Genomic DNA, 25,342 nt, shown 5'->3' on the forward strand with positions numbered 1-25,342 from the left:
TGACAGGAAGCCTGGCTCAGTGCTGGTGATTATTGAAGTCAATGAGCCCCAGAGAGGCATAATAACAAAGACCAATCAGACAGGTTTCCAAAGGAGTTTGCGTCTATGGCTGGCAAAAGCTTTTTTTTTTTTAAAGTTGTTTTTTTAAATTACACACGAACATTAAACATACACTACATACATATCTAACACTCAACACACATTACAATATTCCCAATACACACAACATACCTTCATCTTCTGCCTTTAACATTCCTCTGGGCAAAGCTACGTCGTTTTAAACCTTCTGCTTTATTAGGATTATCATTTATAATAGTGGAAAAATAAACACTTTACAAACAGTGAAGAGACCTTCATCCATGTTCTTTTTGCTCTGATCTTTCAAAACTATTAAATCTATTGCTTTATATAAAGATAAATCATATATCTAAAGAGTTCTCTGCTTTTGTCCATTCCAGGTGATAGAATTCCTAGGAGCATTTTTTAAGCATCGGCTCTCATCGATGTTCCTTTTTGCTCTAGGCTTCGTCTTCACGATGGCAAACTGATCAAGGACAGGCGTTTCCACCTTCGCACCTATCCCAATTGCTTCGTGGCCAAGGAGCTCACCGATTGGCTGATTGACCACAAGGAGGCGCCGGATCGAGAAACGGGCATCCGTCTGATGCAGAAGCTGATGGATCATTATATTATCCATCATGGTCTGTGAGTTTCGTAGTTCTGGATTCCGCTTGAGGTCTCCTCTGGAAAGGGCAAACAGGGACTCCAACCCCCTGGTCAGGCTGTGTCCTTGAACAGCGGTGGAAAACCTGCATTTCAGTTTGGCTTCTCCCTCGGGCAAACTGAATTCACGTTTCTGCGTGTTTATTATTTATCCCATTAATTTACGTCAGTTATATCCTGCCTTTTTCGCCCAATCAGAGCCATTGAGGCAGCTAGCGATTAAAACATGCACAATACAAATCCATCATAAAATCAATTAAAACCCAGAGCGAAAAATATGTAGATTAAAAAAAACAAGACAGCAAATGGAAATGTAAAGCAGGAAGGAGGGATCCACTTAGGGGTCGCAAGATAAAACAAAGAAGTCTTCACCCACAGATGCCAGATAGTGGTGAAGGGGGGGACGGGACAGGCTAGCATCCTTGGGGAGGGAGTTCCATAACAGATGCTGTTTCCTGGTTCCTTGTGCTGAATTTTTCCTGTAAAATGTACACATTTTTTCAACATTTGTGCACCAGTGAATCAGCATGGTTTATGATACATCTATTGGGCTGGATCCTGATGAGGTACTTTTCCCCACTAGCACCCATGCGTTCCCCTGGTGCAAGAAACCTTCTGCTGATACAAGGCGTTCTCAGAATGGTAGGATCCAAACCTCCAGGTACTAGCGGGAGATCTCCTGCTATTACAGCTGATCTCCAACTGATAGAGATCCGTTCACCTGGAGAAAATGACCGCTTTGGCAATTGGACTCTATGGCGTTGAAGTCCCTCTGCTCCCCAAACCCCACCCTCCTCAGGCTTCGCCCCAAAAACCTCCCACTGGTGGCAAAGAGGGATCTGGCAACCCTAGTACTAACCTATAAAACCAACAGCAGAAAAACAAAAAAAAAATAGATGCCTCAGAGCAGCCCTTACATCACTGTGTTTCCAAACTGTGCCCATGTTGCTCCTTGCAGGCCATTTTTTAAAAAATACCTCTGGCTCAATGCATTTGTTTATGTGGTGGTTCAATGGAAGATCTCCCCCATTATGTCCTGGCCTGTCCTTTATACACTGAGCCCTGGAACACGTTTCTGGCAAACATTCTTTCAGTGTCACAATTATCATCTGATGTTGACAGATAAATCGATTTGCTATCAGATAAGGACCCGTATATTTCCCAAAGAATAGCACTGTATGGCCTGGCGCCCAAGAAAATCAGAGCGAAGCAACCCATGAAGGGTGGTAAAGCTGGATAGAGCCAAAGGGGCGTATTTTAATTTTTGCATTCTTTCAATGATTCTGGTTTTGTATCTTTTAACCTGTTGCTATACGGTTTTAGATTGTAACGGCCTACGGCCTTATACAATCAACTTGACTTGAACTTGAACAAATTTAGGCAACAATATAGATGGATAGAAAAAGAAGTAATACTGAGAACATTTGCTCATCCCTAACAAGGGCTAAGGGGTAGTTTTAAAGAGTAGCCATATAGGTCTGCAGTAGAAGAGCTAGCTTGAAGTCCAGTAGCATCTTAGAGACCAACACAACTGGGGAGGGTTTGTGGCCCAGTGGTAGAGCCTCTGCTTGGCATCCAGAAGGTCCTAGGTTCAATCCCCGGCATCTCCAGTCAAAGGGACCAGGCAGGTAGGTGATGTGAAGGACCTCCGCCTGAGACCCTGGAGAGCCGCTGTCAGTCTGAGTAGACAATACTGACTTAGATGGACCAAGGGTCTGATTCAGTATAAGGCAGCTTCATGTGTTCATGTGACTTTTAGGGTATAAGCTTTCGAGAGTCCAAGCTCCCTTTCTCAGACATGAGTTGGAATGGAGTTCCCTGAATCCTTATATCACAGTCAGAACTGGGATAGAAGGACTCAGAGATCCCCATCGCGTTGGTCTCTAAGATGCTACCAGACTCGAATCTAGTGGCATTTTCACACACGATGAATAATGCACTTTCAGTGCACTTTGGTAATCATTTGCAAGTGGACTTTGCTGTTTCACACAGTGCGTATTGATGCTTGGTAATTAGCAGTGTAGTAGGAGCCCCGTGGCGCAGAGTGGTAAGCTGCAGTACTGCAGTCCAAGCTCTGCTCATGACCTGAGTTTGATCCCAGCGGAAGTCGGTAGCCTGCTCAAGGTTGACTCAGACTTCCATCCTTCCGAGGTTGGTAAAATGAGTACCTAGCTTGCTGGGGGTAAAGGGAAGATGACTGGGGAAGGCACTGGCAAACCACCCCGCAAACAAAGTCTGCCTAGTAAACGTCGGAATGTGATGTCACCCCATAGGTCAGGAATGCCTGGTGCTTGCACAGGGGACCTTTACCTTTTCACTTAATTAGCAGTGCGTTCTAGGCTGAAGTGCCCCGCATATTTTCTTGAGTTTTTCACGCTGAACCGTCATTTGGAAGTGACTGCAAAGCCGGTACATACCTGCTTCGCATTTCTTAAGAGCCCCTTTAACACGACCTTTTGTGTTTGCTCTGCCCCCGCATCAAAGAATCCTCCCAAGGAAGCATGCAAAACCACATTAGCTATGCAAATGGTGGTTGTTAATGGCTATGGAAACAAAGGAGAAGGCGAGTGGGGGGGTATGGAATTTCTCCTTTTGCATCGGGACCATGAATAGATTTTAAAGGTTACATTTAAAAAAAGAGCTTTGAGCGCGAGCATCAAAACTGACCCTGCATAAATGCCCAGTGAAATCCAATTGCAAAATGAAGTGGAAGTGCATTATTCAGTGTGTGTGAAAGCTAGCTCTCGGGGGCCTAAGGAGATTTTGCCAAAGTTTTCTTGGGCAAGTTAGCTTTCGAAGATGGGTTTTTCAGAACGAGCTCCTTGAGGGAAGCGTGGGATAAAATGAAAGAAAAATCTCAGCGCTTATGGAGGGTTGGATTTTTGTTAAAGAACTGTGTAACATTCTTGACAGAAGCCCGCCCCGCCAACCCTCAATAAGTGTCTGGGTTCTGTGAAAGAGTCAGCCCCAATGAAACCTGCCATTGAGCAGAGAGGGTCACGTGAGGAGCTGTGGTGAACCTCATGCTGGGCAAGTCTGAATGCCCTGCTTTCAGGTTTCCCTGGCAGAGCCCCCTTCGGGCAACTTCTCCTCCCGAGGAGCCTTACAAGGCTTGCGTCTGTGTTCTGGCTTGCTCACAGGCCGAGCTTGTCAGAAATCCAAATATAAAGAGGGTTTGTGGGGGGATTTCCAGACATAATCTGAGGGATGGCTTGGAAGAGTCAAGAAAAGCCACCAGCGGACCTGGGGATATGGGGAAGAGGAAGAAGGAGAGCTTCAGGTTTATGTTGAGAGGAGGGGTGGAGAATTTTCCCATCTACGTGGCACATACTGGCCCACTTTTGAAGGGCTAAAATGTAGAGGCCAAAGGCAATTCATGGGTTTTTCCTTCACAGTGGGCTGAAATGTGTGCCTGTGGTGAAATAGATGTGCACGTGCGTCACGTGACATCAATTATTTATTTATTCTGAATGCATTTATTTTTAAATTGAACTTTATTTAACTTAATTGAGGTTACAGAATAAATTAACAGAAATATAAATTAGCAGAAACATTGGAAACAGCATGCGACTGAAGTCTTTGTACTCCACTTAATTACATCAGTTGAACAAATCTTGGGGGGGAAAAGGTTTGCCAAACTCAATTCAGTTGAGATCGATCCTTCCCTCTTTGTCAATTTGATTACCAAAAAGGTTTCTTTACATTTCATGATCCACTCTTCTACTGGTGGAATATTATTTGCCTTCAGATAATATCTCACAAAGGTTATTTATATGTCTGCCAACTCCAGGATGGGAAATGCCTGGAGATTTGGGGGGTGGAGCCTGAGGAGGGTGGGGTTTGGGGAAGGGATGAGCTTCAACCGGGGTATGATGACATAGAGTTAGGGTTTCCATCCTCTAGGTGGTGGCTGGAGATCTCCCGCTATTACAACTGATCTCCAGGTGATAGAAATCAGGTCCCTTGGAGAAAATGGCCGCTTTGGCCATTGGACTCTATGGCATTGAAGTCCCTCACCTCTCCACCCCCAAAATCTCCCGGTAATTCCCAACCCAGAGCTGGCAACCCTACATAGAGTCCACCTTCCAAAGCGGCCCTTTTCTCCAGGTGAACTGATCTCTATTGCCTGGAGATCACATGTAATAGTAGGCGATCTCCAGCCAAGACCTGGAGTTTGACAACCCTCGTTATTTAAAACATTTATAAATCCACCTTTCTCCCAGGTAACATAGGACTCATAGACAGACATTCTCTCACCGAAGAATGGGGAAAAAAACCTACTCAAAGTTGCTCCTTTCCAAACTAGCTGAAATGATCTTATTGAAAGAACATGGACCTCCATGGCACTCATTTCTGTTTTGATTTGTGTCTAAATTGGGTTTCTTCTCACAGTATAAAAGCAAAAAGAAAAACTTCTCATTTTATATGCTGATTTTTTTTCCAGGTGAGTAATTCATAAACGATTCCTTTTTATCCTGCCCTTCCTCTAAAGAACTCATGATAGTGTTCTTTCCCCATCCACTTTGTTTTATCATCATAACAATCACAAGGAGCTTTGTGACTGAGACTTGAACCCAGGTCTTCCCAGTCTTCAGTAGGAAAATTCCCTTTGACAATAAGCATTCCGTTAACCAATTTCCCTGATTTGCCATAGCACAAAGTTTTTCTCTGGCATCTGAGCGGGTAAAGGTAAAGGTCCCCTGTGCAAGCACTGGGTCATTCCTGACCCATGGGGTGACGTCACATCCCGATGTTTCCAAGGCAGACTTTGTTTTACGGGGTGGTTTGCCAGTGCCCTCCCCAGTCATCTTCCCTTTAACCCCAGCAAGCTGGGTACTCCTTTTACCGACCTCAGAAGGATGCAAGGCTGAGTCAACCTTGAGCCGGCTACCTGAAGCCAACTTCCGTTGGGATCGAACTCAGGTCGTGAGCAGAGCTTGGACTGCAGTACTGCAGCTTACCACTCTGCGCCACGGGGCTCCCATAGAGATCTGAGCAGACAGAGTGAAATTATTCTCTCTGTTCCAAAATACAAGAACTCGAGGGCATCCAGTGAAGTTGATGGACAGTAACTTCAGGACTCACAAAAGGAAATATTTCTTTACACAGCGAGGGTTTAAAATGTGGAATTCTCTGCCAGAGGATATAGTGATGGCCACAGGCATAGATGGCTTTAAACAGGGATTAGACAGAATCATGGAGGACAGGTAGGGTTGCCAACCTCCAGGTACTATCTGGAGATCTCCTGCTATTATCTCCTGGGAGCCAGCGTGGTGTAGTGGTTAAGGGTGGTGGTTTGGAGCTGTGGACTCTGATGTGGAGAACCAGGTTTGATTGCCCACTCCTCCACATGAGCGGTGAAGGCTAATCTGGTGAACTGGGTTGGGTTCCCCACTCCTACACATGAATCCAGCTGGGTGACCTTGGGCTAGTCACAGTCTCTCCGCCCCAGGGTGTCTGTTGTGGGGAGGGAAAGGGAAGGTGATTGTAATGCTGGTTTGAGTCTCTTTTAAGTGGTAGAGAAAGCCGGCATATAAAAACGAACTCCTCCTCCTCCTCCTCTTCTCTTTCTTCTTTCAAGCCTGAAGAAAATGGCCACTTTGGCAATTGGACTGTATGGCACTGAAGCCCCTCCCCAAACCCTGCCCTCCTCAGGCTTCACCCCAAAAACCTCCCACCAGTGGCAAAGAGCGACCTGGCAACCCTAAGGGAACCTCCACTTTAGAGACCAACAAGGTTTTCAGGGTATGAGCTTTAGAAAGTCAAGGCTCCCTTCCTCAGATACCTGAGCTGCCCAGCAAGATAAACATTTTGTCCGTGGCCATCTGCTGCCTGGGGAAAGAGTGGTCAACATTGAATTAAATTAAATTCTACTATGGCGCTACAATGCAGCTGCAATTAGTTCTGGGTTAATCATTTGCACATAAATCTGGTTTGTTTTTTCCCGCAGCCGGGAGCGCTGTGATACCTGGTATCTGATAAAGGGAACGTTGACCCTTGAAAGCTTATGCCCCCGAAATATTGTTCTTCTGCAAGGTGCTGCTGGCTTCGAATCTAGCTGTTATACTACAGACCAACACGGCTACCCTCTGAAATTATCCACATTCAGAGGCAGTAATAGGGTTGCCAACCTCCAGGTACTAGACTGGAGAAAATAAAGACAGCACGAAAGCCCGAACTCATACAAATTCGCTATAATATACAAAATACAATTCACAAAACTATAATTCTTATCACTATATAATGTCCATGTACTTGCGCGCTAGTGTTCATATATGTCCTAATAACATATCCAAGGTGAGTCTTCTTCCTTGCTGATCTTGCAGGCGAGACCGGATGAGTGTGTCATCAACCCCGACAAAGCGGTGAACTCCCAACACCGCGCATGCTCTGAAGCGCCCGCCGGCCTTGTCTGGCGCAAGTACATGGACATTATATAGTGATAAGAATTATAGGTTTGTGAATTGTATTTTGTACATTATAGCGAATTTGTATGAGTTTGGGCTTTCGTGCTGCCTTTATTTTCTCCAGTCTAATTCGATTTACAGCATAGGTGTTATTGTTATTTGGTTCAACCTCCAGGTACTAGTGGGAGATCTCTGTTACTACTGATCTCCAGCCAATAGAGATCCGTTCACCTGGAGAAAATGGCCACTTTCTGAATTGGATTCTAGGGCATTGAAGTCCCTCCCCTCTCCAAACCCCGCCCTCCTCAGGCTCTGCCCCAAAAATCTCCAGGAATTTCCCAACCCAGAGCTGGCAACCCTAGGCAGTAAACATTTGAATATCAGAGACAGGAGGCAACATCAGGGGAAGGCTTTGGCCTCTAAGATCTGTTGTTGGCCTTCCAGAGTAGCAGATTGGCCACTGTGTGAGACATGATGCTGGACTAGATGGCCGCTAGATGGTCCAATCCAGCAGATTTCTTCTTGCGTTCTTATGCAGAGCTGAACCGTTGGGCCATCTGGAGGGGGGCCGTGGTTCAGTGGCTGAGCATCTGTTTGGCATGCAGAAGGTCCCAGGTTCAATTCCTGGCATCTCCAGATATAGGGGCCAGGCAAGTAGGTGATATGAAAGACCTCTGCCTGAGACCCTGGAGAGCCACTGCCAGTCTGAGTAGACCAGTACAGACTCTGATGGACCAAGGGTCTGATTCAGTAGAAGGCAGCTTCATATGACTCAATATTGTTCTGTCTGATTGGCAGGGGCTCTCTGGAGTCTCAGGCAAAGGGCATGTCTTTCCTACCCAGGGCTGGCATACAAAGCATGTTCTCTACCACTGAACCAGGGCCTCTCCTAGGGTTGCCAGCTCTAGGCTGGGAAATACCTGGAGATTTGGGGGGTGGAGCCTGAGGAAACCAGGGTTTGGAGAGGGGAGGGACTCCAATGGGGTATAATTCCATAGATTTCTCCTTCCAAAGCGCCATTTTCTCCAGGGGAATTGATCTCTGTCGCCTGGAAATTGGTTGTAATAGCAGGAGAGCTCCAGCCACCACCTGGAAGTTAGCAACCCTAGCTTCTCCCCTTACTAGACATCTGGGTCAACAATGAAGCAATAAGCCAGATTCCAAAAAGCAGCAGGAGAGATATGAGCTTTTACACGGTCCGTCTTTTAGCTAAAGGAATCATGTTTGCAGGGTTGTTGTTTTTTTAAACTCTGCTGGAACTGTCCAACAAGCTAAATGTTCTGTCCACTGCCATCTGATGCCTGGGGAAAGCCGGTTCGGCTCTGAATTAAATCATACTCTTCTGTGCTACAATGCAGCTACAATTAGTTCTGGGTTAATCATTTGCACGTAAATCTGACCACCACCCCCCTGCTAGGAGGGCAGGCCATTTCAAAAGAATCCCAGAACTTTTAATTAATGTTAAAAAACAATTAATTAAATAACAGGACACCGGCAGGAAGCCAACCGTTGGCTCTTTCTCAAGGACGTCATCTGAGTATGATAAGCCTCTTTAAATTGCGTAGTCAGGCATGCCTTTTGCTGCGTCTGACTTTCCTTTTAGTCCATACGGGCCTCATTTTCCAGGTGGAAGGATAATTGCGTTGTTGTGCCTCGCTGGCTGGAGGAGCTCGCATCTTGGAGCCCGCACTTGACTCAGGAACAGCCATAGACCAACGGAATGTGTTTGATCTTAATTGTTTCCCCCCTCTTTATTGCATACCTTCTCTGAAAAAGAGTTCACACAAATAGGCCAGGCAATGACGAATGGAAAGTAAAACACACGGTCCTTTATCTCGCAAAATAATATTTAGCAAAAACGCAAAGTACGTGCCATGATAAGAACAGGACAAAACCTGTCGAAATTACATAGAAGCTGGAGAGGTTTATGACCAAATTTTAAAGTCCAAAAAACATGTCACTGTAATTGAAGACTGGGTCTACTCTGGGAAGAAAAGGTAGCTGCTGGGAGTGAAATTTATTAATCAAGCGGCAGCTCGAGCAATTTGCATATATAAATATAGTAAAGGCTCTGGGTCCAAACCAAATTATTCTTTGACGTTCAAAAGGGGTCAAAAACCTTCCTCTCTGACAGTTATTCTGGGGCATCGCTCTCTCGTTTTCAAGCAGCAAGAGAAGCAGATAAGGGAGAATGTGATTCAGCAGATGTTTGTCTGACAGGGATGACATCCCACCAGAACAGTTAGCCCATTTCTCCACCAAATAGGAGCTATGGTGCTACATGAGCATTGCTCTTGTTTGCGTGAGCCATTTAGTTCTCTGGGGCTACGCTGTGACCGCCATTTTGTGGTTGGCACCGCCTCCTGTGATAGCTGTTTTGTGGCTGCACCCACACCCTGTGTCACAATTCCAACGGTGCCCACAGGCTCAAAAAGGTTGGGGGCCCCTGCCATTAAATGTTGTTCTGTGTACATTTTGAAACAGAATACAGGTTGAGTTTCCCTTATCTGGAATTCCGATATCTGAAAGGCTCCAAAATCCTAATCTTTTCGAGAACCCACAAAGGGTAACACAATAGTATGATTGCAGGCTGGTAACACCAACTGCAGGTTCCCAACATGCACAAAATTATTAAAAATATTGTATAAAATTACCTTTGTGCTATGTGCATAAGGTGTATAGAAAACAAGTGAATTTCATGTTTAGACTTGGGTCCCATCCCCAAGATATCTCATTATGTATATGCAAATATTCCAAAATACTAGGGTTGCCAGGTCCCTCTTTGCCACCGGCAGAAGGTTTTTGGGGTGGAGCCTGAAGAGGGCGGGGTTTGGGGAAGGGAGGGACTTCAATGCCATTGAGTCCAATTACCAAAGGGGCCATTTTCTCCAGGGTGACTGATCTCTATCAACTGGAGATCAGTTGTAATAGCAGGAGATCTCTACGTAGTACCTGGTGGTTGGCAACTCTATGAACCATGGAAAAATCCAAAATACAGAACACTTCTGGTCCCAAGCTGTCTGGATAAGGGATGCTCAACCTGTATTGAGAGCTGGATCCTGCAGAAGCATTTGAAATTTGCTTCTAGAGCTACATCAAGAGAAGGTCTCTTGCTCCAGAAGAAAGCGCCTCTCCTAGCAGAACGGATCCGCACAGCCCAACCCATAGCCTGTGTGGCCGAGTTGGAAGATGCTGATCCCTGCTTGGAAAACTCCCCCTTTTTCCCCCCAGTTTGCGATGAACATTTCGACTACAAGGACGCCAAGCTGCTCTATCGCTTCCGCAAGGACGATGGGACCTTCCCCCTCAACAAGGACGTGAAGGTGTTCCTGAGAGGACAGAGCCTCTATGAGACGTACGTGAGTCCTTCTGCCCGAGGGCCCAGGAAAACCGTTGGCAGCACAGCGGGTTGGCTGCTCTCTCTGGAAACGGTCCCTGCTGGTTCCTCGCCAAGCTGCCTCTGCCAATGCTTTGGAGCTTTGATAATTTAGTTGGAATTTCGGGAAGCAGTCTGGTTCAGCATGAATATTTCAATTTAGTTTCTCCCTGGTTAGTTAGAGGAGGGCAGGAAGCCGTTCCTGTTGGCAGCAGAGGAGAGGACTCGCAAGAATGGGTTTAAATTGCGAGCGGAAAGGGACCGGCTGGATATTAGGAAAAATGTTTTTGCAGTAAGAGTTCCCTTCGTCAGATACAAGTGGGAACGGAGATCCCTGAGCCCTTCTGTCCCAGTTAGATGGTGGGAGGGGAGTTTCATTGTACCTTTGCAGTCTGACTACCTTCTTTGCAACACCCCTCCTATCCTGCATTGAGCAGGAGGTTGGACTAGATGTACAGCCCCTTCCAACTCTATGGTCGTTTATGCATGGGTACCTTTACTCACATGCGCCCCGGTCTGTCTTGGTTGTTTCTTGGAGTTATGCACGAGTTTCCCCTCCATTAGAGATTACCTTGCTGCCAGCCCTCACAAATCCCGGGATTTCCTGTTCCTCTGTTTACCTGATTCTTCCCTCTCCCCTGAGCTCAGCCCAGGTAAAATCCCCATGCATAAGGCAAAGTGCGGGATACATAAGTTCAGTTTCTCTCACAGCCAATTACAAAGCAGGGTGCAAAGAATCAGGGATTCAAATGCTTCCTGCTTCCTTGGAGCTCTTTCTGAGCAGAAGAAAGGCTTTTTAAAACCGAGGCTTGGATTTCTCTCCTCTCTTTCCTTTCAGACTGCTTCGTTTTTTGTCCTTTGTTCTTAAAATGCTTTTTTAATGCAGCAATTGGGTTTTCGGGGGGAATTTTATCTCACCATAAACACTAAAGGAAGCCCATTACAAAGCAGCATTTAAAGGGTGGGGACTTGGCTTGAGCTTGGAGACTGCTGGTGCGTAGATTCCCGACAGGAAAGTGTGGGTCCAGCGAGCAACGAACCTCAGGTAAAACTCCCAGGCATAGACCTATGATTCTGACTGAGATAGAAGGGCTCAGGCTCCATTCCGACTTGTATCTGAGGAAGGGAGCTTTGACTCTCGAAAGATTATCCCCTGGGGACATCTTGTTGGTCCTGAAGGTGCTACGGGACTTGAATTTTGCTCTTCTGTGGCCGACCAGCACAGCTGCCCACCTGAAGCTATCTTGATTGGCAATAGATTCAATAGTACCTTTCTTGGGGGGGGGGTGCGTTCAGCGGTAGAGCAGTTGCTTTGCATGCAGAAGGTGCCCAGTACAATCTCAAGTAGGATCAGGGGTTCGGTGATGTAGAAGACCCTGACCCGAGACCCTGGAGAGCTGCTGCCAATCAGGGCCAGTCACGCTCGGTATAAAGCTCCTCCACGTGTTCCTCTCCGCATGATTCATTGTTACCTTATGGAGCTCTCTTTCGAGAGATGTGGACATGGACACTGGCTTAGAGGGCCTGAGAAAAGGGTTAGACAGATTCATGGAAGAATGGTCCATGAATAGCTCTTTGTCATGACGGCAAAATGGAACCTTCATGTTTGGTTGGAGTCTACCTCCGAATATCAGTTCCAGGGAACAGTGCTTCTTTCTTGTCTTTCTGGAGGGTTTCCTGATGGCCGTGCGAGGCTGGAAGAGATGGGCCAGGTATTGATTTTGGCCTTAGTTTGGAGAGAAGCCATTCAAAAAGGTCAGCCAGGTGCCAATGACTTACTTTAAGATGCCACGAGGAAATGAAATTCAAAACAAGTGCCTGTGCCACATTGGTGCTCAGAAATGGTTTTATCAGGGAAGAGACACCTGTGGTTCCCCCTGACAACTGCCTTCATGGGACATGTTCACAGCATGAAAAATCAGCTCTGGCTAGAGGTTGGCTTTTCGAGCTGCAGAAAAGAAATGTTTGTATGCTTGGTTCGCCCTCTTGTGGCCATAGCCGTATTCAAGTTGTTTGGGGAAAACCACTCTGTACTTAAAAGATCCTGAAGGGCTAGCGCTGAAGATCTGAATTTTGTAGGGCTTGTCGGGACGGGAAAATCATGAGTTTCTGCTATCTTCGAGAAATGTTATAGTATAATTGCTTAGAGAATGAGGTGCGATCTAGGAAGAGGAAGAAGGAGAGTTGGTTTTTATATGCCGACTTTCTCTACCACTTAAGGAAGAATCAAACTGGCTTACAATCACCTTCCTTTCCCCAGAAATGACATCCTGTGAGGTAGGTGGGGCTGAAAGAGCTCTAAGAGAGCTGTGACTAGCACAAGTTCACCCAGCTGGCTTCATGTGTAGGAGTGGGGAAACCAGTCTGGTTCACCAGATTAGCATCTGCCACTCATGTGGAGGAGTGGGGAATCAAAGCCGGTTCTTCAGATTAGAGTCCGCTGCTCTAATCTACCGCTCTTAACCACTACACCATGGTGGCTCTCTTGGTTCAATTCTCATAAGAACATAAGAATGTAAGAAAGGCCTTGCTGGATCAGACCGAGGCCCATCAAGTCCAGCAGTCTGTTCACACCGTGGTCAACCAGGTGCCTCTAGGAAGCCCACAAACAAGACGACTGCAGCAGCCCCATCCAGCCTGTGTTCCAAAGCACCTAATATAATAGTCATGCTCCTCTGATCCTGGAGAGAATAGGTATACATTCTCAAGAATGGATAATAAATAATAATATTTATTATCAGGATAATAAATTATGTGTTTGAGCAAGGTAGCTACAGTCTGCATATTCAAAATAATTATATGGCACAGCATTCTAGGGATTGTGCCATTTTGAAATTCAAGTGGGGAGGGGCCATGGCTTAGTGGTAGCGCACCCGCTTGACATGCAGAAGGTCCCAGGTTCAATCCCTGGCATCTCCAGTTCAAGGGACTAGGCAAGTAGGTGAAGGGAAAGACCCCTGCCTGAGACCCTGGAGAGCCGCTGCCGGTCTGAGTAGACAATACTGACTTCAATGGACCAATTCAGTATAAGGCAGCTTTGTGTGTTCGTGTGTTCAAGTGGGGAGTGGGCTGCATGACTGCCACATTAAAAAAAACTCATGTATCTTGAAAACTAGCACACCGGGGGGGAGAATCTCACCTACAATGGTCTTTTATGCATGGCTGTTTCCCTCGCGGTCATCCCTCAACAACTTCAGGGCTTTGTGTTGATTGTGCATGCCCTTTCTGACCACCAGAGGTTGCCTTGCTCTCCCTCTGCCTTTCCCCGCATTTTGCCTGCATTATCAGAGATTGGTTTTATCTCGAATTTGAAAACGTGGGGAAATGCAGGGGGAGAGCGAGGCGACCTCCGATGGTCGGAAATGGCACGCATAATCAACACACAGACCCAAAGTCATTGAAGGGGTGACGGCGAGTGAAACAGCCATGCATAAAAGAGCAATGTTATTTCCTGAGTTGCTAGCTTTTAAAAATGTTAAGTGCATATAAAACAATACAGTAAACACCTAAAAATGCAACCCCCCCTTGCAACGGTAAAGTCTTGTGTCCCACCTACCTGCTCCGATCCCCTGTCAGTCCTTTATCTTGCCCTTTCAGGCTGATCAGCGTGGAAGATTCAATCCTGAAAGTAAGAGAGGAGAACTCAGTGAAGTACCAAAGAACCTTTCTGGGCTGCGATATGATCGACTGGCTGGTCCAGGAAGGGGAGGCGGCCAACCGCAAAGAGGCCGTTGAGCTTTGCCAGACCTTGCTTGAACACGGGATTATCCAGCATGGTACGGGCGTGTAAAGTGGCAGACATGGAAGTTATTAGCCGTTGGAAGGATGGGAAAGGGACAAAGTAGCCCTTCCTCAGTGGAACAGGCTTCCTCGGGAGGTGGTGGGCTCCCTTCCCAGGAGGTTTTTAAGCAGAGGCTAGATGGCCATCTGTCAGCAATGCTGATTCCATGACCTTAAGCAGATGATGAGAGGAGGGCATCTTGGCCATCTTCTGGGCATGGAGTAGGGGTCACTGGGGGTGTGGGGGGGAAGGTAGTTGTGATTTCCTGCATTGTGCAGGGGGTGGACTAGATGACCCTGGTAGTCCCTTCCAATTGTATGATTCTATGATTCTAGCTGGTGTGGGGTAGTGATTGCAGAGTCAGACTGACATCTTAGTTCAAATCCTGGCGTTGCTGTGAAGCTTGCTAGGTGGCCCTCATCTCTCTCAGCCCAGACTACTTCACAGTAGGGGAGAAGAAGAAGAGTTGATTTTTATATGCTGATTTTCTCTACCTTTTAAGAAGAATCAAACTGGTTTACAATCTCCTTCCCTTCCCCTACCCACAACAGACACCTTGTGAGGTAGGTGGGGCTGGGAGAGCTCGAAGAGAACTGTGTCTAGCCCACTGTCACCCAGCTGGCTTCATGAGTAGGAGTGGGGAAACCAACCTGGTTCACCAGATCAGAGTCCCCCACTCCTAACCACTATACCACACCACTTGCTTTGAGGGCTCATATCTGCTTGTAGGGATGCCAGCCTCCAGGTGGGGCCTGGGGACACCTCAGAATTGCAGCTCATCTCCAGACTACAGAGATCAGTTCCCCTGGAGAAAATGGATGCTTTGGCAGGTGGGAACTCTATGGCAATGTACTCCACTGAGGTCCCTGTCCTCCCCAGGCTCCACCCCCCAAATCTCCAGGAGTTTCCCAGCCTGGATCTGGCAACTATGCCCCCATCCTCCACTGGTGGTCGGGGGGGGGGGGACTGGCAACAGTATCTGCTTGGCATGCAGAAGGTCCCAGGTTCAGTCCCCTGCATCTCCAACTAAAATGACCAGAGCCACTGCCAGTCTAAGCAGACAACAACAACAGCAATAATAGTTGGTTTTTATATGCCGACTTTCTCTACCACTTAAGGAAGAATCAAACCGGCTTACAATCACCTTCCCTTCCTCTCCCCACAACAGACACCCTGTGAGGTAGGTGGGGCTGAAAGAGCTGTGACTAGTCCAAGGTCACCCAGCTGGCTTCATGTGTAGGGGTGGGGAAACAAATCCAGTTCACCAGATTAGCCTCCGCCGCTCACGTGGAGGAGTGGGGAATCAAACCCGGTTCTCCAGATCAGACTCCACCGCTCCAAACCACCACTCTTAAGCACTACACCACGCTGGCTACACCACACCAGTACTTACCTTGATGGCCTGATTCATTATAAGGCAGCTTTCTGTGTACCTTAGGGTTGTTGAGGTGTTAGGATGAGGACGGGAGAACTATGTGTATCACCCTGAGCTCTTTGGCGGAACAGTGGGATCAAGTGTGCAAGCTAGATTTTCTCCAGGACATCATCTCCTGTAGAAGACAGCAGGGTTGCATAGTGGATAGAGAACATCAACGTCAGGCTTTTCATTCGGCCACTTGGCCGAATCAACACACCTTTAAGCCTTCTCTGTTGTCAACCCTGTAAAGAAAGGCAATAAGTAGTGGCCGAATCAGGCTGGCTCGCAAAGGTCCCCTGGGAGCTTTTGGAGAAGCAAATGAACCAGCCAAGCAGGAGCAAGAGATTTGCGGACCTAAGGGTGGGGAGATCGCAGGAGCCAAGAAAGCAGTGCTGGCTTGGTATCTGAGGCTAGAGCTGGCAGAAGATCTGGAACTAATAGCAGTGCCACAAATTTCACTGCAAATTTTGCCACAAATTTCACCGCAAATTTCGCCACAAACATGTTCAGCTGACCCTGTATGAATGTGGTGATCAGATGTGAGCCAATCGCCCGGTCTGTTCGGTTTGTGTCGAGCAGCCAAGAAGGCCTGCCGAACCAGCTCGAAATGCAGCATTTTTTGGGATGACTGCTTTATATGATTGGTGACTGGTTCAGTTCTTGTCTGTTGAAACAACGGCCTGCTGAGTGGTGCAGTTATACAGCACGGATGAGGGGGCGGGTAGTAGAAAGGCGGTGTGAGAATGCACATGCGCAAAAAAAGCCAATTGTGCGGTACTGCATGGCTACTGAGGAGTACAGTGAAATAATCTGCTGAACGCTCACTAACAGATTGCTGAACTATCGAATTGATAGCTGAAAAATCCAGTCTCTGTTCGCAAACAGTATGTGAGCCAAACTGGTGGGTGTTCGTGCATCTCTATTTATGGGTCCGCAGGAACCAGTGGAAACAAAGGAAGAGTGGTGTAGTGGTTAGAATGTTTGGAGTAGCCCTGAAGTTCACTGGGTACCCTTGTGCAAGTCACTCCCAGTCAACTTAACCTACCTCACAGGGTTGCTGTAAGGATAAAGTGGAGGCGAGGAGAGCGATGTACATCCCCTTGATCTCTGTGAAGGGAGAGCTGGATGTGCCGTATAGGAGAGGGTGCGGAGCTCAAAGAGCATTCGGCAGGTTTTCTCAAGCCAGGGTGGGATGGAGCAGTGAAACAGATGCTCCCCAAGTCTCAGGTTGCTGGTTCAAGACCCGTGAATCCTGCTGTCCCCCGCAGAAGGGGAGAACTACTGCCCGGATCCGCTTCTTACCATCTGTTCCCTCCTCAGTCTCCAGCCGGCATCCTTTCTGCGATGGGAACCTCCTTTATCAGTTCCGCATCAACTTCCGCCGCAGAAGGCGCCTCACGGAGCTGCTGAACGAGAACTCGCCCCGGACCCTTTCGGACAGTCCGGACAGCCCCTTCTGCCTCCGCAAGCTGAACCCGGAACTGAACAGTTCGAGCTTCCTGTCAGGTAACTGTGGAGGATGATGGGAGGCACTTCGGGGAGGGTTAGGGTGGCCAGGCCTGGGTTGGGAAATACCTGGAGATTTTGGGGGCTGAGCCTAAGGATGCCGGGGTTTGGGGAGGGCAGGGACTTCCATGCCATAGAGTCCAATTGCCAAACGGCCATTTTCTCCAGGTGAACTGATCTCTGTCGGCTGGAGATCAGTTGTAATAGCAGGAGGTCTCCAGGTAGTACCTGGAAGTTGGCAACCCTAGGGAGGGGACCTCATGCCTCTTGAAGCTGGCCAGAAAGAGGGGGAGGGGCTTAGCTCCTGCTGCTGCAGCTCAACATTTGCATTTTATCTCTTTGACTTGATTTTGTTTTAAATCAGCCTCTGTCTTATGGAGATGAGTTTTTTGCGCCTACTTTCCATAAACGATCAAGCTGTTTCCCCTTTTTAATGTGTTCTTAATTGGTGCTGCTAATGAGCTCATTGTTTTATTTTAATTGTTTTATTATGTAATGCTGGTTTTGGTGTAGTTATGCATATTGTTTATCGAGATACTTCAGCTACGAATATAAGAGAAACCCTGTTGGATCTAGGGTTGCCAATTTCCAGGTAGTAGCTGGAGATCTCCCGCTATTACAATGGATTTCCAATTCCAAAGTGGCCATTTTCTCCAGGGGAACTGATCTGTCGGCTGGAGGTCAGTTGTAATAGCGGGAGATCTCCAGCTACTACCGTGACACTACCGTTTTCTTTTGGATTGAAGCGACATACCATATTTCCTGGACCCTTGAGGGAGTACATTTATTTTCTCCTTGTGACCTTTCTTCCGGACTTGGGTGAAGTTACCCCATCTGGGGATATTTTCTGTTTGTTATTACCTGTTTATTGTATTACTGAGATATTAGTTTTTTCGTGTGTAGTAATACTAAATTCAGTCAGTAAAAATTGTGACGTTTTCTTGTTGAGCAACGTGCTGCTTATTATATTATCACACTACTACTCGTCCAGCACAGGTTTTCTTGTTTAATTAGTACCTGGAGGTTGGCAACCCTAGGTTTCAGAGATGGGAAAATAACATTCCCAAAACTCAAATTTCACCCAAAAGAGCTGAAACGGTGGGGAGTGTGTCTTAACTACTTGTTTCTGTTCAACTCTGGTTTGTCTCTCTTAGTCCAACCCAATAAGGAAATCAAGATGGTCTCCGCCATTCGAAGGAGTAGCGTTACCTCACTTGCCGGAGGATCCAATTCATATTTCAATGTCTCCCCGAGTCTGGGGCTTCCGCCTGCTGTTGACTGCAACCCCAAATCTGGTGAGGATTCTTTTCCCTTGCTTACCCTCAAATCTATGGCATTAAGTAACAAGACTTCTGCAATTTCAACCTTTGTGCTAAAAGCAGGTTCCTAGTCCTCATGACTACATAGAACAAAACAGAAGAATCAACAGAAGAATCAGTGGTAGAGCCTCTGCTTGGCAGGCAGAAGGCCCCAAGTTCAATCCCCGGCATCTCCAGTTAAAGGGACTAGGCAAGTAGGTGACGTGAAAGACCTCCAACCGAGACCCTGGAGAGCCGTTGCTGGTCAGAGTAGACAGTACGACTTTGATGGACCAAGGGTCTGACTCAGAATAAGGCAGCTTCATGGGGATAGACCATGGCTCCGTGGTAGAGCATCTGCTTGGCATGCAGAAGGTCTCAGGTTCAATCCCTGGCACCTCCAGTTAAAGGGACTAGGCGAGTAGGTGATGTGAAAGACCTCTTCCTGAGACCCTGGAGAGCCGCTGCCGGTCTGAGTAGACAATACTGACTCTGATGGACCAAGGGTCTGATTCAGTAGAAGGCAGCTCCATGTGTTCGTCATGTGTTTATGTTCACATATTATGATTGCCCCCCCCCCCCAAAAAAAGTGAAAGAACACATTGTGTTTAAACCACTGATTTCATCGTTTATACCAGGGCCCCCAGGTTTTTTGAGCCTGTGGGCATTTTGAATTCTGATACATCAGGGTGGACACACTCACAAAATGGCTGCCACAAAATGGCTGCAGAAGTGGGCGGAGCCAGCACAAAATGGCTGCTGCAGCTTACCTTTAGTCGCACAGTGCAGATCCTTGTGCTGTGGTGGCAGCTGCTGGCAAAGCAACATTTTAAAAAATCTGCACAGCCAATCAAATCAATGGCAATCAGTAGGGTTGCCAGGTCCCTCTTCGCCACCGGCAGGAGGTTTTTGGGGTAGAGCCTGAGGAGGACGGGGTTTGGGGAGGGGAGGGACTTCAATGCCATAGAGTCCAATTGCCAAAGCGGCCATTTTCTCCAGGGGAACTGATCTCTATCGGCGGGAGATCAGTTGCAATAGTGGAAAATCTCCACCCACCACCTGGAGGTTGGCAACCCTAGCACCAGGAAAGGTGTCAATGGGCATCATGGCACCCATGGGCACCACACTGGGGACTCCTGACCTAAATCTTAAACCTGCTGGCATGGTCTACGATAAATTAACTTCCATGTTCAATAACAGTCTCCTGGGCGGAGCTTTCACTGAGAAATTGTAGTCATCCTTTTTTGTTTTGTTTTAATATTGTCGTGGTCAGAGTCAGCCCAGCGGAGATATGTGAATTCAGTAAACTCGTTCAGTCAAATTGTTTTTGACCTCCGCCTTGGATCCATTTGCTCTGTCTCAGAACAGGTCGGATGAATTTGGGGCTTTCCCAGAACGGCTTGAATGGGAAACCGTCTCTATCCTATCTGGTCAAGGTTCCTCGTTAATTTCTCAGTTGGTGCCGCAACTTTGCTCTTTTGGATGCTTGATTCTCAGATGGGTTGTGATGGCCATTTCTTTCTTTCTTTTTTCTTCCCTGTACAAGTGTTAAAGAGGCCTGTCACGAACGAGGAGCTCCTGAGCCCCGGGGCACCGTATATCAAGAAAACGCTCACGGTAAAGGAGCTAGTCCTCATGATATTCCATTAGCACTACTGCTGAACCCTTCTGGCTGCTGACTGTAGGCTCCCACCCAACTCAAATGCCCCCAGGGACATCCCCCCTTCTCCCTGGAGAGCCAGCATGGAGTAGTGGTTAAGAGCAGTGGTTTTGAGTGGTGGACTCTGATCTGGAGAACCGGGTTTTGTGGACTCTGATCTGAAGAACCAAGTTTGATTCCCCACTCCTCCACATGCTAATCTGGTAAACTGGGTTGGTTTCCCCACTCCTACACATGACGCCATATGGGTGACCTTGGGCTAGTCACAGCTCTCTCAGTCCCACCTACCTCACAGGGTGTCTGTAGCGGGGAGGGGAAGGTGATTGTAAGCCAGTTTGATTCTTCCTTAAGTGGTAGAGAAAGTCGGCATGTAAAAACCATCTCTTCCTCCTCCCTCCTTCTGGCTGCTGACTGTAGGCTCCCGCCCAACTCAAATGCCCCCAGGCACATTATGCCTTCTCCATCTCCACTACCAAACATCTGATTAGTTGGGATTTTATTTTCACGAAAGGACTTCTTCCTTTTGTTTGGTCCAAAGGAGCAGTTCTGCAAGCCGGCTGTCATATTCTCACATTCTCCTCCCCTCTTTCACTTTCAGATTGTGGGAGACGCGGTTGGTTGGGGATTTGTGGTCCGTGGAGGTCAGCCATGCCACATCCAGGCTGTGGATCCAGGTGGACCTGCAGCTGCCGCTGGCATGAAGGTACCGGTCTTAACTTGAGCTTCATAACTGCAGTTACCCTTTCATAGACAGATAACACCATTGGTAGGGTTTCCAGGTCCCTCTTTGCCACCGGCGGGATGTTTTTGGGGTGGAGCCTGAGGAGGGCGGGGTTTGGGGAGGGGAGGGACTTCAATGCCATCGAGTCCAATTGCCAAAGCAGCCAATTTCTCCAGGTGATTTGATCTCTATCGGCTGGAGATCAGTTGTAATAGCAGGAAGTCTCCAGCTAGTACCTAGAGTTTGGCAACCCTCGTCCTCCGTAGAAGAAAAAATGGGAATACAGCCCAGCCTAGAAAACAGAAGCTGAGTACCCAAGGTTGGGTGGAATTAAAATATATATAAATAATAAACATATAATTTATTAGAAGCGCTATGTCAAGATTAAAATTATTTAAAAACATTAAAACAGCACAATGGCATTTCCTAAGGCATTTCTATAACCACATGCCAGACGTGTTTCAGCCTATAATGCCTTCCTCAGTGGTCTATTTGAAACCCATGTAAAACATGCACCCATGTTTTACCAGGTTGATAATTGCACACATCTTTTATGGGAGACATATACAGCCTAGCATAACAACTGGAGACAATCTTACCAAGTGTTTGTGTAATTGGTAATATATTATACAACCTATTACATGCCTGGTCTGTTTTATATTGTCTGTATATATATATATATATATATATATATATATATATATATCTGTGAATGTGTGCATGTTTTACATGAGTTTCAAATAGACCACTGAGGGTTTCAAATAGACCCCTGAGGATGGCCATATAGGCCAAAATGTGTCTGGCATGTGTTTATGGATATCAACCTTAGGAAATGCCATTGTGCTGTTTTAACGTTTTTAAATAATTTTAATCTTGACATAGAGCTTCTAGTGAATTCTATTTTCATTATTTATATATTTTTTCATTCCATCCAACCTTGGGTACCCAGCAACCCTAGTCCTCCAACAATTAATCCTGATGGCGTTATGATTTTGAACCTATTTAGGAAGGGGTGTGTGTGTGATCAGGAAGCTTCCGGAACTGGGAATCTTGGTGTGTTGTACAGCTGACTCGCAGCACCTGCAGAACTGAAGGCGCTAGCAGTGCTAAGCCTCAATGAGCAAATCCTCTTGGTGCCCACTCGAGCGTCAAAGGTGAGGAACATCACCTGAGAGCTCTGAACTGAAACTAAACGGCTTTTCCTCTCGTCAGCGGACAATCGGTTCTCTAGGAATGAAGGGAAGTCGACTGCTTTACCGCCTGAAGGCTTTTTGGAAAAGAGAGAAATAAAGAATCGTTTCATCCAGATGCGGCATTAGCATCTTTTCAGTCACTTTCAGGGATTTTTGAAACAATGGGAGTCTTTGAGAAGTTCTTTTAAGGATTAGGATAGTCATAAGTGTAAGGATGTGTCGCTGGCAACCTAGATCAAGTTAATTCATGCCGTAGTATTCCCTGTTACTATGTAGGGCAGTGAAAGCTGGACAATGAAGAAAACTGATAAGAAGAAAGTAGATTCATCTGAAATGTCATGTTGGAGGAGAGTGTTACAGATACCCTGGACCGCCAAGAAAACAAACCAGTGGGTTATAGATCAAATCAAGCCTGAACTTGACCCTACAAGCTAAAATGACTAATCCGAGGCTGTTGTACTTTGGTCACATTATGAGAAGACAAGAGTCACTGGAAAAGACAGTCATGCTAGGAAAAGTGGAAGGCAGCAGAAAAAGAGGAAGACCCAACAAGAGATGGATTGCCTCTAGAAAGGAAGCCACAGCTCTCAGTTTGCAAGACCTGAGCAAGGCTGTTAACATTAGGCCATTTTGGAGGACATTGATTCATAGGGTCGCCATGAGTCAGAAGCGACTCGACAACACTTAACATGCACACATAGATATAAGCTGGGGGGAGGGATTGAGGATGACCACTGGCGGAGGATGGGGGGGGTAGGGTTGCCAGATCCAGGTTAGGAAACTCATGGAAATTTGGGGATGGACCCTGGGGAGGACAGGGACCTCAGTGGGGTACAATGCCATAGCCCCCTCCCCTCCAAAGCATGCATTTTCTCCAGGGGAACTGATCTCTGTAGTCTGGAGATGAGCTGTCATTCCGGGAGATCTCCAGTCCCTTCCCAGAGGCTGGCATTCCTAGTGTAGTTGAATGACATTCCCATGGGTGTATGAAAGTCCACTTAGAATTGTAGAATCATAGAGTTGGAAGGGGCCATGCAGGCCATCCAGCCCAACCCCCTGCTCCATGCAGGATCAGCCCAGAGCCTCCCTGACAAGTGCTTGTCCAGCCTCTGCTTGAAGACTGCCAGTGAGGGGGAGATCACCACCTCCCTAGGTAGCTGATTCCACTGTCGAACAACTCTTACTGTAAAAAATTTTTCCTAATAGCCAACCAGTACCTTTCCACCTGCAATTAAAACCCATTCTTGCGAGTCCTATCCTCTGCTGCCAACAGGTACAGCTGCCTGCCCTCCTCGAAGTGGCCGCCCTCCAAATCCTTAAAGAGAGCAATCATGTCCCCCTTCAACCTCCTCTTCTCTAGACTAAACATTCCCAACTCCCTCAGCCTTTCCTCGTAGGGTTTGGTCTCCAGGCCCCTGATCATCCTCGTCACTCTCCTCTGCGCCCGCTCCATTCTGTCCACATCTTTTTCAAAGTGAGGCCTCCAGAACTGCACACTTCTTTCAGATGGTATTGTCATGGGAGAAGCGGCCCTGGGTATCAAAACTCAGGTTCCAATCCAGTTCAGCACTACATCGAGGCTCCCCAAAGGGTCAGTTTGTCTTCCACAATCTTCCCGTAGAAATCCATTTTCTTCTATTTCCTATTGGGGTGATTAAATGCTCGGCAGTGAGAAATGCACACTGGATTGGTGGATACATTTCACTGAACCCCGTTGCCCTTGAGTTCTCAGAAGCTTGCCTTATTTCACTCTGTCACATTTTTATTCCACTCTTCCTCTCACAGTATTCCTCCCCCCCGATCTTATCTCCCCCGAACTCCGAACGCCTGCCATCTCCAAACTCCACATGGGTCCCTGATGCGACAGGTGTTCAGAGTTCAAAGTTCAAGTTTAATAGACCCGAAAAAATTTGAATTTTTGAAAACCCCGAAAAAATTGTATACGGGTGTGGGCGTTCGGCTTTTAAAAAAAATTTCCAATTTTTTTTTTAAACCCAAACCTGAAAAGTCCCAGAAAAAAATGGTGCACACCCTATTCTGTAGTCTGAGGATGAAACATCAATTGTAATTCTAGGAGATCTCCAGGCCCCAACTAGAGGTTGGCAACCCTTCTGGTAGAGGGGAGGGAGGCTTCTTCTTGTTGGAATATCTATCGTGGAGATATTCCTCTATTTAGCAGAGTGCCTTAAGCTTAGCAAACAGCGGGAGCTGACTCATGCGTGCGTGTGTGAAAATAAAAAGGAGCAGTCGTTTGCTCTAATCAAACTAAAGTACATTTATTGTAGAAATACACTTTGGATAGGAAAGGACAAACCAGGGTTCTCTATCCTGATCTACCTTGCTATCTCTCTAGGTATAAAAAGGGCATCTGCCTTCCACTCCATCTTGGGGTGGGAAGGCCTGGGCGCAGAGAGCGCCCGGCTCCTAGGTCTTGCTTGGATGATGGGCGAAAGGGAAGAGAGTGAGAAGAGGATATTGTCCCTGACAATATAGCTCTAAATGGAGGCAAGTGACACCGTTAGGGAGAGCTCGATTTCCAACACTTCTGGCAGTGGCCCACTGGGAAACTTCCTTGTGACTTCCAGGGCTGGTCCACCCTTGCTGGAGATGCGAAACCCTGTTGAGATATTTCTCTGACTGTGAAATTCCCCCAAAATAAACCTCTGTAGGAATACTGAAGAGAGGGGCTTTCCATTCATTGTGTGTGCAATTGGATGGTGTTTCCGAGGGAAGTTTGCATTTATTTATTTATATCCCGCTTTCTCCCCATTTGGGACTCAAAGCGACTTAGAACGTCATTGTCCATTTTCTCACAACAACCCTGTGAGGTGCAACAGGCCCAAGGTCACCCAGTAGGCTTCCATGGTAGAAGTGGGGATTTGCACCCAGGTCTCCCAGGATTGTAATCCTACAGTCTATCCACTATATCACGCTGGCTTTCCAAGTATGAAACTGATTTTGGTGAAATGCTTCCAACCTAACCCTTGACACTCAGGTTGCCAGCTCTGGGTTGGGAAATATCCAGAGATTTTGGGGATGAAGCCTGGGAGGGTGGGCTTTGGGGAGGGGAGAAACCTCAGAAGAGAATAACCCCATGCAGTCCACCTTCAAAGCAGCCCTTTCCCCCAGGGGAAATGATCTCTATTATCTGGAGATCAGTTGTAATAGTGGGAAATCTCTAGCCACCACCTGGAGGTTGGCAACCATACCTTGACATTCTCACAGGTGTTTCCTTTGAAAAACCTGTTTCACTTCAGAGA

The 25,342-nt window shown here is 47.1% G+C and overlaps 1 protein-coding gene across 1 annotated transcript in view; it reads left to right on the plus strand.

Annotated features, from left to right (window-relative positions):
• The window catches only part of LOC130473721 (DEP domain-containing mTOR-interacting protein-like), a 36,947-nt gene that overhangs the window by 11,417 nt on the left and 188 nt on the right, over positions 1-25,342 (plus strand). The window contains exons 2-8 of the mRNA XM_056845292.1: positions 523-701; positions 10,362-10,485; positions 14,104-14,282; positions 17,025-17,210; positions 18,365-18,505; positions 20,055-20,125; positions 20,767-20,871. Of these exons, the coding sequence (XP_056701270.1) occupies positions 523-701; positions 10,362-10,485; positions 14,104-14,282; positions 17,025-17,210; positions 18,365-18,505; positions 20,055-20,125; positions 20,767-20,871 (985 nt within the window). The remainder of the gene's footprint in view (positions 1-522; positions 702-10,361; positions 10,486-14,103; positions 14,283-17,024; positions 17,211-18,364; positions 18,506-20,054; positions 20,126-20,766; positions 20,872-25,342) is intronic.

The sequence above is a fragment of the Euleptes europaea genome, chromosome 2 (assembly GCF_029931775.1).
Source record: "Euleptes europaea isolate rEulEur1 chromosome 2, rEulEur1.hap1, whole genome shotgun sequence".
NCBI lineage: Eukaryota > Metazoa > Chordata > Lepidosauria > Squamata > Sphaerodactylidae > Euleptes > Euleptes europaea.